At 46.7% G+C, this 13802-nt stretch overlaps 1 protein-coding gene across 1 annotated transcript in view; it reads left to right on the top strand.

Moving 5' to 3' along the window:
- SEZ6L (seizure related 6 homolog like) overlaps positions 1-12907 on the top strand; it is a 129826-nt gene extending 116919 nt beyond the window's left edge. The window contains exons 13-17 of the mRNA XM_057746458.1: positions 3138-3332; positions 6607-6639; positions 8477-8591; positions 10258-10360; positions 12878-12907. Of these exons, the coding sequence (XP_057602441.1) occupies positions 3138-3332; positions 6607-6639; positions 8477-8591; positions 10258-10360; positions 12878-12907 (476 nt within the window). The remainder of the gene's footprint in view (positions 1-3137; positions 3333-6606; positions 6640-8476; positions 8592-10257; positions 10361-12877) is intronic.
- The last annotated feature ends 895 nt before the right edge of the window (positions 12908-13802 follow it).

The raw sequence follows: 13802 nt of genomic DNA, 5'->3' as shown, positions 1-13802 counted from the left end.
AGTCGGGAACATATTTCTTGTCTAAGGGGGACAGCTTCTCATCAATGCCATGTGAGTTGAGTGCTTGGGCTCCAGGTGACAATCATTGCTGTGTAGCTATGTGCACCCAGTATTGCCCGATCTTCCAGTGTTTCAGAAGAAGCCAGAAATTTAGATTATTACATAAAATACCCTGATTTGCACAAGCTCAGTATAGCCCATATATTGGTCAAATTCACAGAGACGTAGGGTCTAGTTGGGACTTGTTATACTCTGTGCCTCCCATCCACAAGTTGCTTGGGGCCAGGAACTATTTTATTCACCTCTGTGTCCTCAGTGCTACCTATGAGCTGGCATATAATAGGTGTTCAGTAAACATGTATTGACCTAATGAGTGAATGCTTCCTGTGATCCAGGCATTGTGCTGGGCACTGGCATTGCTGGCATGGATATTAGATGAGTTTCCAGCCTGGGAGAGCCTGGCCAAGGCGAGAGTCAAACAGTGCCGTAAAAGATTCTGAAGCTGTGATGGAGGTCTGTGAAGGTTACAGAACAGGCTTCCAAGGACAGGGGAGTTCATGTTGTTGGGGACAGATCTGGGGCCTTGGGGGGATTCTTGAGATCTGTCTTGGAAAATAAGATGCTTGGAACAACCCATGTTTATTATCGTACAGTTTCTATGGGTCAGGAGTCAGGGAACAGCTTAACTGGGTCCTTTAGTTCAGGATCTCTCACAAGAGAGACCTGGGGCTGGGGTCTCATCCGAAGGCTCGATGGGGGAAGGATCCACTTCCAAGATTGCCTGGTGGATGGCAGGACTCAGTTCCGTACAGAGGTCACCCTCAATGCCTTGCTACGTAGGCTTCTCCATAGGGCAGCTCAAAACAGGGCCAGTCACTCCTCCAAAGGCAGTAAGAGAGGCTGCTAGCAAGACAGAGCTGCAGTCTGTGTAACATCCTCACGGAAGTGGCAGCCCTTCATCTTTGTTGTATTGACACTTTATTGGTTGGAAGTGAGCCACAGGTCCTGCTACAAAGTGCTTCAAAGAGCATTAATACCAGCAGGTGAAGATTATTAAGGGCTGTCTTAGCGGTTCCACTGCACTCTCCTTTAGATAGGAAGGGGAAGGGCATTTCAGACAGAGGGAACAGCATAAGCAAAGCATGAAGGGATGAAATAGTACAACCCATCTGGCAAAAGTGACTAGTTCAATGTAAAGTAAGAACCATTCTAGAGAGAGGAGGAAGCAGGTGGGCAAAGCCCTGATAGCCCAGTCTGGAGACCCTGCCTCTTCTCCAAGCGCAGCAGAATCATTGGATATGAAATAATAAAAGACCCACCTGCTCCCTGTTCTCAACTGAGGACCCGCTGGGGGATGAACTAGTAAGTTGTAAAAGTCACTCAGATATTACAGAACTCCTTCAGGTGAAAGAGACAGCACATCATCTCTTCTGACAGTTTCACTAATCAAGTATCAGAAGCTGTTGACAGAAGCTTGTTTCTCCGAAACACATATGGCAGGTGCAGCTGTGGTGTGTAAAGACTTGGGTCTTCACACAGCAGAGCAAGATCCAGATGGAAAAAAATGTTTTAGGATTTGGCGTCGAGAAATTGAAACCCTGTTCTGTTTTGGGGAATGTAAAGTGGTGCCACCGCTGTAGAAAACGGGGCGGTGGCTTCCTCAGAAAGTTAAACGTAGAATTACTGTATGGTCTAGAAATTCCACTTCTGGGTATCTACCCACAGAATTGAAGGCAGGGTCTCAAAGAGGTGTCTGCACACCCATGTGTATAGCAGCATTATTCACAATAGCCAAAAGGAGAAGCAGTTTAAGTGTCCATTGATGGATGGATGGATGGATGAAGTGTTGTCTATCATACAGTGGACTGTGATTCAGCCTTTAGAAGAAAGGATATTCTGACACGTGCTACAACATGGGTGACCCTTGAGGACAGTATGCTCGGTGCAATACGCCAGTTACAAAAAGACAAGTACTGGATGATTCTATTTATACGCAGTTCCTAGAGTAGTCAGATTCGTAGAGACAGAAGCGGAATGGTGGTTGGCAATGGCTGGTTGGGAGGGGAGATGTGGAGTTAGTGTTTAGTGGGGACAGAGGTTCTGTTTGGGAAGATGAAGTGTTTGGGAATATATTTGACACTACTGAACAGTACACTTGAAGTGGTTAAGGTGGTACATTTTATATTATGTAGATTTTACCATAGCTTAAATTTTTAATAACAAAAATGTTTTAATGTTTCAGGATGTGTAGTCTTGTGTGCAAAGCAGTTTTTGCTGGCTGTCCATTCCATCCAGGTGCTGAAAAGGAACTAGATCACACTCTGGCCCTGGAACAGGTTAAACTGGCAGGTTCAACTGTCCAATAAGTCTTAAGCTAGCAGGCGTCATTTATGATGCTCCTACTGTATATGTTAGGGTCATTTATGACCCTACTGTATACCAGGCCTTGAGCTTCAAGGATGCCTTAACAGGCTCGTCTCCATTGAGGTAGACTGATAGTAAACAATTAAATACAATACAGTGTTTGCAGTGCTGTGGTGGAGGAAGAGCCGGAGAGACTAGTGACTCACCTAGGGGTAGGAGGCATCGGGAAGGCTTCCTGGAGGAGGAGGCATAAGGACTGAGTATTGAAAGACAAGACTTATCCAGGCTGGGTGGGCAGGTGAGGTATACGGTGAGAAGCAGGAGGAATAGTTCATTATTTAGTGACACTGCCGTCCATTATTTACTGAGCACCTGCATTTCAAGGGCATGCTAAGCATTTGCGCACACTTCCTTATTTAAGCTTCCAAGTCCCTGTGAGATAGGTACTGCTATTATCCCCATCTTACTGATGAGGAAACTGAGGCTCAGAGAGGTCGTGACCCTTGCTGGAGGTCACACAGCTCGTAAGTAGCAGAACCCAGATTTTTAACACAGATTCCACAGCTTAGTATATCCTACTGTGCCCATGTGTAACCCATGCCCAGAGGTGGGAGAGGGAAAGGTGAGTTTGAGGAATGGGCAACAGTTCAGTGCAAGGCGGGGATGCAAAGAAATGATGCTGGAGAGACTGGCCTCAGATCACACAGGATCTGAGTAGGAGTCCCCAAAGATTTGCATTGTCTCACCAGAGCTCCTTTTGGCTTGCATTTCAGCGGAGGAGTCCCTGGCATGTGACAACCCAGGGTTACCTGAAAATGGGTACCAAATCCTGTACAAACGACTCTACCTGCCAGGAGAGTCCCTCACCTTCATGTGCTATGAGGGCTTCGAGCTCATGGGCGAAGTGACCATTCGATGCATCCTGGGCCAGCCATCCCACTGGAATGGGCCACTGCCCGTCTGTAAAGGTAAAGAAACCACCCCCCCACCCCCCGGAGTCCTGGGGAACGAAGGACCCAGAGATGTAAGGACTGACATGCAGCGAGTCTGAATTTGCTCTAAAAAGCCGAGCTACTGTGTTTCACTAAATCTAAGACATCACTGTTATTTTCTGCACCACTGAGAAAGGACGTGGCTGCCAATTAAACTATGACATGGTGCCTTCTCCTTGCTTAGCATTTTTGTTCATACTTGCTAAAAGAGCTTAGATGTTTATCATAACAGAGAGGCAGCCTGCTTTTGACTCCTGCTTGGACAGCGTGGCTTAAACATTTTCTGCCTCCCGCACCCTCTTCTCACAACCACTTGGTTCCCAAGGGTGACGGGTGTCCCCTTGTCGCCTCTGGGGCGTTCTCCCAAGATGCTCACACCCATCCTGCAAGTACAGATGGTCCTGGGCTGGTGATCGCTCAAGCACAGGTATCGTGAGCACCCCCTGGTGGCAGCAATGATAACACCCCAGTGATTGTAAGACACCCCCCATCTCAGAGACGGTGAAAAGACTGGAAATGTATTTTAGAATCAGTGAACCACTCATAGCTGAAATTAAGCTATGACACACCTAGTGAGATTTGGATCCATTTACCTGAGTCTTTGAGGTGTGAATTTATAATCATATCCTAAATATGTTCAATGCTTTAGGCAAGTGGATTTAACTTTTATGATGTTAATACCCTTTTGAGAATCAGGCAGAAAGCGCTGAATTCTCTTCCCTCGGGGAAAAGAAACATGCAGTTTTACATTTCTACTTGGAAACCCATAGAAACTTCAGTGGATCCCCAAATGCCTGTTCATGAAGTTCAGCATTAAGGCTTAAAAATATTTCCCTGGCCAGAATTTCTCCTCCTACGTGTAAGCACAAAGTAATTGAAAACGGGTATTCAAACCAACACTCGTGCACATGATCATAGCAGCATTAGTCACAAAAGATGGAAACCACCCAAATGTCCATCAGCTGGTGAGTGGATAAGCAGGCCGTGGCGTGTTCACATAAGGGAGTATTGTTCGGCTGTGAAAAGGAATGACGTACCAGTTCATGCTACAATGTGGATGAACCTTGAAAAGCTTATGCTCAGGGAAAGAAGCCAGACACAAAAGGTCACATATTGTATGATTCCATTCGAATGAAATATCCAGAATAGGTAAATCCATAGAGATGGGACTCAGATTAGCCCTCCCCAGGGGCTGGGGGGAGGGAGGAGTCACTGCGTAATTGATACTGAACTTTCTTTTGAGATGATGGAAATGTTTTAGAACTAGATAGAGGTGATGCCTGCACAACATTGTGAATGTACTAAATGCCCCTGAATTGGACACTGAATTAAAATGGTTAATTTTATGTTATGTGAATTTCACCTATATAAAAAAGATTTTCGGGAATTTCTTGGCAGTCCAGTGGTTAGGATTCTGCACTTCCAATGCCAGGGGTACAGGTTTGATCCCTGGTCAGGGAACTAAGATCCTGCATGCCACGCATGTGGCATGGCCAAAAAATTTTTTAAAATAAAATCTTCCCTGAATCCCCTCACTGAAGCCTCATGACCATACGCTGAGATAGGTGAGTCAGCATACCCATTTCACAAATGTAGACAGAGAGACTCAGAGAGGTTAAGTGGCTTTCCCAAAACCACACAGCTGGTAACAAGACAAATCTAGGATTTGAACCCACTTCTGCTAATTATAAATTCCCTGCCTTTGAAACCCCACCAGGTGAGTCGGTCCCGGCCCCTCAGGTACAACACACTGTCAAGCAGGAAAGACATTGTCTTGGGAGACCGTTGCGCTTTTCTCTCCTCTCCATTTTCACTCCTGAGACCAGCCTGCCAACTCTGTAAGGAAATAATAAATCATTTCCTCTTCCCCAAAAAAGTGGGGTCCATCGCTCGTGGTCTTGAGTTGGAGAAATAACGGGGCACCAGTATGAGGCCCCCCCCGGGACTCAGGGGCCCTGGGGCCCCAAGGAGGCCACCTTGGCTCGTTCAGGAGAGGGCCCAGGAAGCTGCCTCTTAGCACGTGCCCCCGGGGCCCACTGATCACTCTCAGAGGTTCAACATTTCCTTCCGTTTCTCAGATTTCATGGACGCTCGTGCCCGCCCAGACATGCAGTCAAGGTCCCTTTCATGTCTGGGGTAGAAAACATCTGCCTTAATATTTGCGTTTTCCTAATGCACTGGCTCCAGAGATGTCTGCAGTCAGTCAGTTAATGAGTAAAAACTATTTTTTTCGGCTGGTTTTGTTATCATCACATGGTAATGATGAAAGTCAGAGAGTCACTTTGACCAAAGCTCTAATTAGGAAATCTTGGTATTAGGTACGACCCAATGATAGCTGGGCCTTTGGGGGCCACCTCCTGCCATGATGTTGTCATGCCGTCTTTCCATCGAAGCCCTTCACTCTGGGGGTTTGCATCCTTGAACCCCGCCCCTGTGGGTATATTTTCATGCTCCGCTGTCATGATGACGGGGATGCCAAAGCATGAAGATGCCAGCCCCGTCATCCTGAACTTCCAGAGAAGTTGTACAGGGACCCCAGGGGGAAAAATGGACTCCAGAGAGTTGCAGTCTGTAGCAGTGAATGAATGAAAATATGGACAATAAACCCTGTATTCCAAATCAATATGGAATAAAAGTGAAGTTAGGTTCACATAAATGTATATTTCAAAGCAGGAAAACAATTTTACCTCTGGCTGAGCTCAGGATTTTGAATTTGAGACTATGTCTTGCCCCTCACCGTTCATCTGCCTTTGCCGGGCACAGAAACACTGAAGAGACCAGAACTGTGTAGTTAAGAGCAGAAGCCCGAGAAAGGCAAGCAGGTGTAAATCCTACCTCCGTCACTTAGAAGCTGTGTGGTGTCAGAGAAATCACTTCACTTCTCTGAACCTGTGTCTGCTCATCTGTTAAACGGGGATGATAATAGTATCTACCTAATGAGATTGTTGTGAGTGTTAAGTGTGCAATTTTATATAAAGCTCTTAACACCCAGTATCTGACATAGGGAGAGTGTTCAGCAATTATTGTCCTGTTCCTTTCATATCTGTCTCATCTTCTCTCAGGAACTTAGGAAGAGCATGAGTCCAGGCATTTCCACTAATTCCAGTAGCCTAAGATTAAACAAACAAACAAAACCATAGCACTAACTTTAGCAAAGCATGGCATGGACTTTTGCACCTAATTTGCGGGGGCTTCGTGCAAACAGAGTGAATTCACTTGACATTGACCAATGCTCCGATTTCTCTTTCAGTTAATCAAGACAGCTTTGAACACGCTTTAGAAGGTGAGTCCCGTCCCATGAAGAAAAAAATCCCATAAACCAAGCTAATGGTGGAAAGCAAAGGAAAGTCCTAGGATCCTTATCCAGGTGCTTAAAAGAAAATTAAGCAAAAATTGTGCCTTCACACTGCTTGAAGATAATTTCAAAACAAATGATATTGTAAAGAAAAAAAAGTCATTGAATTTGCAACTTACAGTCCTGACTATGACCTGAAAGAGCTGTGACACCCGTTCTGTTCATGACGACAAGGTGAAAACATCTAGGAGTCCACGTGCCTGAGACAGACATACCCCTCTTGTAAAACTTTTCAACCATGTGGTGCTATTTGGGGAACTGAATCCAGGGATGCCTCACCTTTCACGCTGAGCAGGCTCCTGGTTTCGGGAGGGAAGGGTCTTCCCCAGGGAATGCTCTGTGGTCTGTTTTCCCTTCCGTATTTTTCTTCCCCAAAATAGCTGTCCCTGGACCCCCACCTCCTTGTTTTCTGTTCTTTGTTAGAAATTACCAAGTGAGATTTATTAATGTGGAACAGGTGCTGGAAAAGACCCAGGATTTTGTTTTTAATCTCCCCTTTCAATGCATCCCACATGTAAAGTGTTCTGCATTCTGTATAACCTCCATTCCGTTTGGTACAAAACCACTCACTGGGCTGTTGTGTCAGAAAAATATATATATTTTTTGTTTTGGTTTAAAAAAAAAGTTTTAACCAATTGGACAAGTTTTTAAAATTATTTTTGGAGCCACTTATCTTTCTGACAATAAATAGTTCACTTAGAATCTGGGGCGGTGGGAATTACATGTCATTAGTTGCTCTCCCTTGCAACAGATGACATTTTAATTTAAGCAGACAGAGCCAGGGCTCAAGTGCGTATGTAGGGGAAGAGCTCATGTTAGTCACTCCACTGGAAAAAGAGGGCATTTATGGTGTTAGTCTCTATTCAGCTCCTTTGCTTCCATCAACCAACGAGCCATGAGGAACGTCTCGAAGGCCTGGGTTGCTTGGAGGGCGTGATGCCGTTGTAATGTTCTGTGCTCGCACATTTATCATGGGTATTAAGATTGATTTTTCAGACCCAAAGAGTGGCAGTTAACGGATTATAGATTGGCGTACAGCCGAGCTCTGATAGACGTGGCCGTGGAGAACGGCAGAGGAAAATGGAGGTCAAGCGTCCAGAAGGGATGTGGGGTCTCCCTCAAGCCTTGCTAGGAAAACACCCCCATCCCTCCCTCCACCCCCAAAATAATCATCATAGTTCTTGTGATTTCTGCAAACCACCTGGGAGGTAGCGGGACCCTCCAGGTGAGGCCGAGAGGGTTACCTGAGAGTGTGCAGCCCTAGCCTCTGAGAATGAAAACTGGGTCATCACCATCAGGGTATCACAGGGTGTGCGGTACCAAGCGATGACCCAGCTGCCCAGCACCCTCTGCTGGAGGGTCTGATTGAGCAGGTCTGGGAGGGACCTGCCAGTCTAGACACAAATCCGTCTTCTCTACGCATGTCAAGCAAATCTGCCTTTCCAGTTACCACATTGAAGATTTTTTCCAAGTCTTCTCTTGAACTGGATTTTAACCAGATATCAACTGATAACACCCCCCCCCAAGAAAATGGGTTAAAAGAGTGTAATTCTTGGTAGCATCCATGACCACCCCATCTGAGGTTGGATCTGGGCTCTGTTGCAAAGAACCAGCACCATTTCCTCTAGTCTCTGCCGCCTCTCCCTTCTGGAGATGGTTCTCCAGTGGCTGAGGCTCTGTGACATTAGCTCTTGGAGTGGCTGCAGGGCTGGGAGGGCGGGCGCTCCCCTGGGAGCCAGGTGCCCTCACTGGCTTGTGTGTTTAGTAGCAGAAGCGGCAGCAGAGACGTCTCTGGAAGGGGGAAACATGGCGCTGGCTATCTTCATCCCCGTCCTCATCATCTCCTTACTGCTGGGAGGAGCCTACATTTACATCACCAGGTACGGGGCTTCAGGTGGGGCTGGGGGACTGGGCTCGTCACTTCTCTGAGCCTCAGGGTCTCCGCTCTTAGACACAGTAGCATTTGTGTGATTGAAGGGATGGTGTGGTTCAGTTCAACTCTGGGAGGAATATTTAGACTGTGCGCCCACCAACCCTTCGTGGTAGGAGGGCGACAGATCACACAGACTCTCTCTTAACCTCACAGAGTGGAATTTTTTTTTAAGCCAATTTATTTTTATTATTTTTACTCATTTATTTTTTGGCTGCATTGGGTCTTCATTGCTGCACGTGGGCTTTCTCTAGTTGCTGCGAGCAGGGGCTACTCTTCACTGTGGTGCATGGGCTTCGTAGTGCATTGACTTCTTTTGTTGTGGAGCACGGGCTCTAGGTGTGCGGACTTCAGTAGTTGTGGCACGTGGGCTCAGTAGCTGTGGCTTGCGGGCTCTAGAGCACAGGCTCAGTAGTTGTGGCGCACAGGCTTAGTTGCTCCATGGCATGTGGGATCTTCCCGGATTGGGGATCGAACACGTGTCCCCTGAATTGGCAGGCAGATTCTTCACCACTGTGCCACCAGGGAGGTCCAGAGCTGATGTGTAATGGGAGAGAGACATTTCCTATTGCCAGGCACACTGGCTCTTTCATTCTTTCATTCACTGATTCATCCACTCACGTATTCTACATGTATGTATTGACAATCTAATGTCACTGTCCCAGGTGTTGGGGATCATAGAACTTGCCTTTAATAAGGAAGGAAGATATTAATCTCTGGCTAGGATATTCACAAATTCACTCCATTTCACAATTATGAGCACCTACTATGTGCTGGGCCATTTTCTGGGCTCTAAGAACATCGTGAACAAAACAAAAGGAAATCGTTGACATGTGGGGCCAAGGTTCTAATGGAGGAAGACAGACAATAAGTAAAGCATAAAGTAAAAGTAAGTAGTACATTAGAAGGTGAAAAATGCGGGGAGAAAAGGGAAACTTAGAGGAAAAAGGGAGCTGGGGTGGGGCAGTGGTTGCATTTTAAATAGGGGAGGGGTAGAGGAGGCCCCCTGAGAAATGACATTTGAGCAACAGCTTGAAAGCAGCAGTGAGCAAACTATGCAAGTATCTGGGAGAGGAGGATTCCAGGCAGAGAAGCAACATGTCCAAAGGCCCTGAGGCAGGCATGTCCCTGGCCTGTGGAGCTCACAGTCTGGAAGGGGAAGGGGAGAAATACACACATTACAACACACTATAATAAACACAGTAAAGGAAAGAGACGGGACGTGGGAACAGAGACCAGGTCTAAGTAGGTGGTCAGGGAAGGCTGCTCTGAGGCACACAGTATGTGCTTAATAAATGTGCATTATTACTGTTGTTGCTGTTTGCTCTAAAGAGAGACTTGTCTCATCTTACAGGAGAAAACACATTAAACTCCAGTAAAGGGAGGTCCAGGGCTGTAGGGATCACTGACAGCGTTAGAAGTTGAGAGCGATTATGAGTTCAGCTTTCACCCCACTTGCATTCTCACCTACCAGAGGCCGTTTCCACACAGCCTGCTTGTCATCCATGGAGGTGCCTGTGCTCAGGAAGTGGCGCCCAACGTTCCCCTGCGGGACTGGAAGGTGTCTCCTCGTCCAGGAAAAGTAACTTCTCTTCCCTTTACCGTCTCTTCTCCAGATGCCGCTACTACTCCAACCTCCGCCTGCCCCTGATGTACTCCCACCCCTACAGCCAGATCACCGTGGAGACCGAGTTCGACAACCCCATTTATGAGACAGGGGTAAGTCCGCCTCTCTCCTGTCCCCGGCGCCTCCCTCTTTGTCTGCTCTGAATTCGTCGACATCGGAACGGGAGGTTTAATTTCCTTTTGCTCACAGTGCTGTTTGCAGAAAGGCATGGCCAGTGGTCCTGCCTCATCCCTGCCAAGACCCCTATTGAGATAACTGCTGGGGAACCCAGCTCTTTGGGGGAACTGATGACAAGCCTGTAACCCTGTTTGTTCTTAGCAGAATGGTCACAGAAAGAAGGGGCTGCACCAAAGACCCAGGGAGAGATGGCTGAGCTGGGTCCAAGCCCTGCGGGGGCCTGGTGGCGATGGGCAGCGTTCCTGAACATCTTATTAAACTCCATCCCTATTGAATGGCTGTGGGCACTGTTCCTACACATTTGAGGGGCAGCTTTGTGTTGGTACTAGGGACACAGCTGAACAAAATAGACACAGTCCTTCCATTATAATCTCACAAAGGAGACCGATATTGATAATAATAATAATAGTAATAGTAATATTATGGGCCAGGCACCTTAAATGCATTGTCTCCTTGAATCCTTGTAACACTTTGTGATAGATTCTCTAGTTATTTCTGATTGACTGATGAGGACACTGAGGTTCAGGGAGAGGAAAAATGATCTGGTCAAGGTTGCACACAGCCAGAACACATAACCTGCAGCCAGGATGCAAACTCTATTATACTTTCCTGCCTCTCCTTCAGCCTCAAATAATCAAATGTGCCAGTGAATATCTTGATTGCAACAAATCATCATTTTAAAGGGCCATGAAAGAAATTGGACAGGGTGCTATGAGTGATGATGGGGGACACTTGGAGGAGGTGGGAGAAGGCATCTTTGAGAAAGTGTTGTAAAGCTGAGACATATAAGGTAGGTAGAACTTAGATGGTGGTTGAAGAAGATGCCAAGAAGATGGGAGAGCACATGCAAAGGCCCAGTGGCATGTGTGAAGAGCCAGAAGGCTGGTCATGACTTTGCAGAACCACAACCCTTCAAATGCACTGTGTGATGATGTGCACTCATCTCCCAGTATTGGGGGTGGGGGGTGGGGGGGCATAAACTTGACTTGTTTCTTGTCCCTGCTAACCTTCCCTCACTCCTGCTTACTCTGACCTCCCGTGTTGGTTCTTGATTGACGTGTAACAATATTATTGCAAATTTAGGAACCTGAAAGGACACACATTTATTACCCCATAGATTCTGTAGGTCAAGAGTCCAGGCACAGCTTATGTGTGTCCTCTGCTCCAGGACTCACGGCTACAATCAAGATGGCAGTTAAGGGTGCAGTCTCATCTGAGGCTTGACTGGGGAAGGAGCCACTTCCAAGCTCACATGGTTGTTGATGGCATCCAGTTTCTTGCAGGTTGTTGGACTGAGGGGCTCAGTTTCTTGCAGGCTGTCAACCTCAGTTCCTTTCTATGTGTTCCTCTGCATAGAACAACTCACAACATGGCAGCTTGCTTTTTCGAAGTCAGCTAGAGAGAGAGAGAGAGTCACAGTCCTACATACTATAAAAATGTTAGTGACATCCTAGCACTTCTGCTGTGTTCTGTGGCTTGGAAGCAAATTATAGGTGCTTCCCACAGTTAAGGGGAAGGGATCAGACAAGGAATGTGAATACTAGGAGGGTGGGGATCATGAGGACCACCTCAGAGTCTGTCCCCCACACTCCCATCTCCCATGAAACACAGACAGAATTGCTTGTCTGTGTTGACCCAGTGGGAACTGTAGACCTCCATTCAAGCATGTGACAGTGACATGGGACCAAGCCTATGACTTCTTATATCTCCCTGCTCCTCTGCCCCAGGGGCCTGGAGTATATTACACACACTCCGTGAATATTGGAGAAATTGAACTGGTTGCTGCCTGCATGTTGTGGTCATTTTAGATATGGCACTGGTAAGACAAGGTCATATGTTATTTTACATTGTATGTAGCTTGTTTCTGAACCCTAAAAGGAGGTCAAGCTGATGAAAAATAGCATTTTAGAAAGTAGACCTTATTAAGCCTTATTAGTATATGTATCAGTCACCCAGCACAATGATAACACTGAGTAACAAACAATCCCAAAACTCAGTCACTCAAAGCAACAAGCATTAATTTGCTCATCAGTCCATAGGACAGTGTTTTCAGCTCGTTTCAGCTGGGTGGTAGTCCTGGTTCAACAGTGCTCACTTTCACATCTGGGGCTGGCTTGTAGTTGGCTGATGACAGCTCAGCTGTGCATGACTCTCATCTTCTTGCTGGTGCTAAAGGCCATTGAGGCATGCTCCACTCGTGGTAATGGCAGAAGGGCAGGACACACGCAGAAACACACAGGCACTCTTCAAGCCCCTCTTGTGACCCACTTTCCCATAACCCATGGGTAAAAGCAAGTCAAGGTCAGAGTAAAGAGCACTGCAAAGTCCTATGTCCAATGTCTTGGATACAGAGAAGGGTGAATATCCAGAACTGCTCATGAGTCACTCTGCCACGCAAGGGGTCAACAGATCTGTACTTCTCTCTCTCGCAGGAAACCAGAGAGTATGAAGTTTCCATCTAGAGAGAGAGCTCCACGTGAGATGGGAACTTACAGATATGAACTCAACTACAACCTCCTCGAGAAATTCATCCAGAGACCGTGTGGCATTTGATGGAAACCCCAGAGTGTTGGCTGTCTTTTCTTTAGACTCTTTACTGAAGACTTACTGTTTTCTTCACTGTATTTATTATATTTAAAATCGAAATAGGTGTGGTTGGATGTATTGCTGCTGCAGCCAAATTCATGCTACAGCCTCAATCCCGAAGGCAGGTGGAGGACCTGTAACATGGCAAACACAGCAGTCGAGGGAAAAGGCAAAAGAAAAAAAAAAAAAAAACCACAGCAAGAGGTTTCTGCCCTCAGCAGTACCATGCTGCGGCTGTGTCAGATGGCATGCATCTTCAGGATTCATGCCCATGGTGTTTTTCGTACAAATCTAAGTCCCAAGGTTAGGTTGGAAAGGGTATTTCTTGTTGGATTAACTTGGGTTGGAATTCAGCACCGGCACTTAAACAGCTCTGCTCCACAATCAGTCTGTGCTCTCCCTTCCAATTTCCCCAGCTTCTAAAAGGACTTGCCCCGTCCCCTCCCTCCCCTCCCTCCCCTTCCTCCCACGCAGCCCCTCTGAAGGCAGCAAAGGTGTTTCATAAACATTCTCTTTCACCACCCTGGCCTCGCTGGATACTGGCAAACTAAGAAATGTTTTCTTTCTGTAAAGGTGACAGATGACAAAGGAAAGTTTTCAGAGAAGATGAGAGAGTAGAGAGTGCCAGTGAAGAATTGGATGAGGGGTTCGCTGGCTAAGGGAATCGAGTAAATAAAATGTTCTTTTCCGTTACACTCTTTCAATGATGAAAGAGCAAGTAATTTATGCTCCAAGGGCCAGAATCTATCCCCTTGCTCAGCAAGGCCATCC

This window comes from Hippopotamus amphibius, chromosome 8 (genome assembly GCF_030028045.1).
Source record: "Hippopotamus amphibius kiboko isolate mHipAmp2 chromosome 8, mHipAmp2.hap2, whole genome shotgun sequence".
In the NCBI taxonomy this organism is placed as follows: Eukaryota; Metazoa; Chordata; class Mammalia; order Artiodactyla; family Hippopotamidae; genus Hippopotamus; species Hippopotamus amphibius.
Note: the sequence above shows the minus strand (reverse complement) of the source record. Positions and strands in the feature narration are given on the sequence as shown.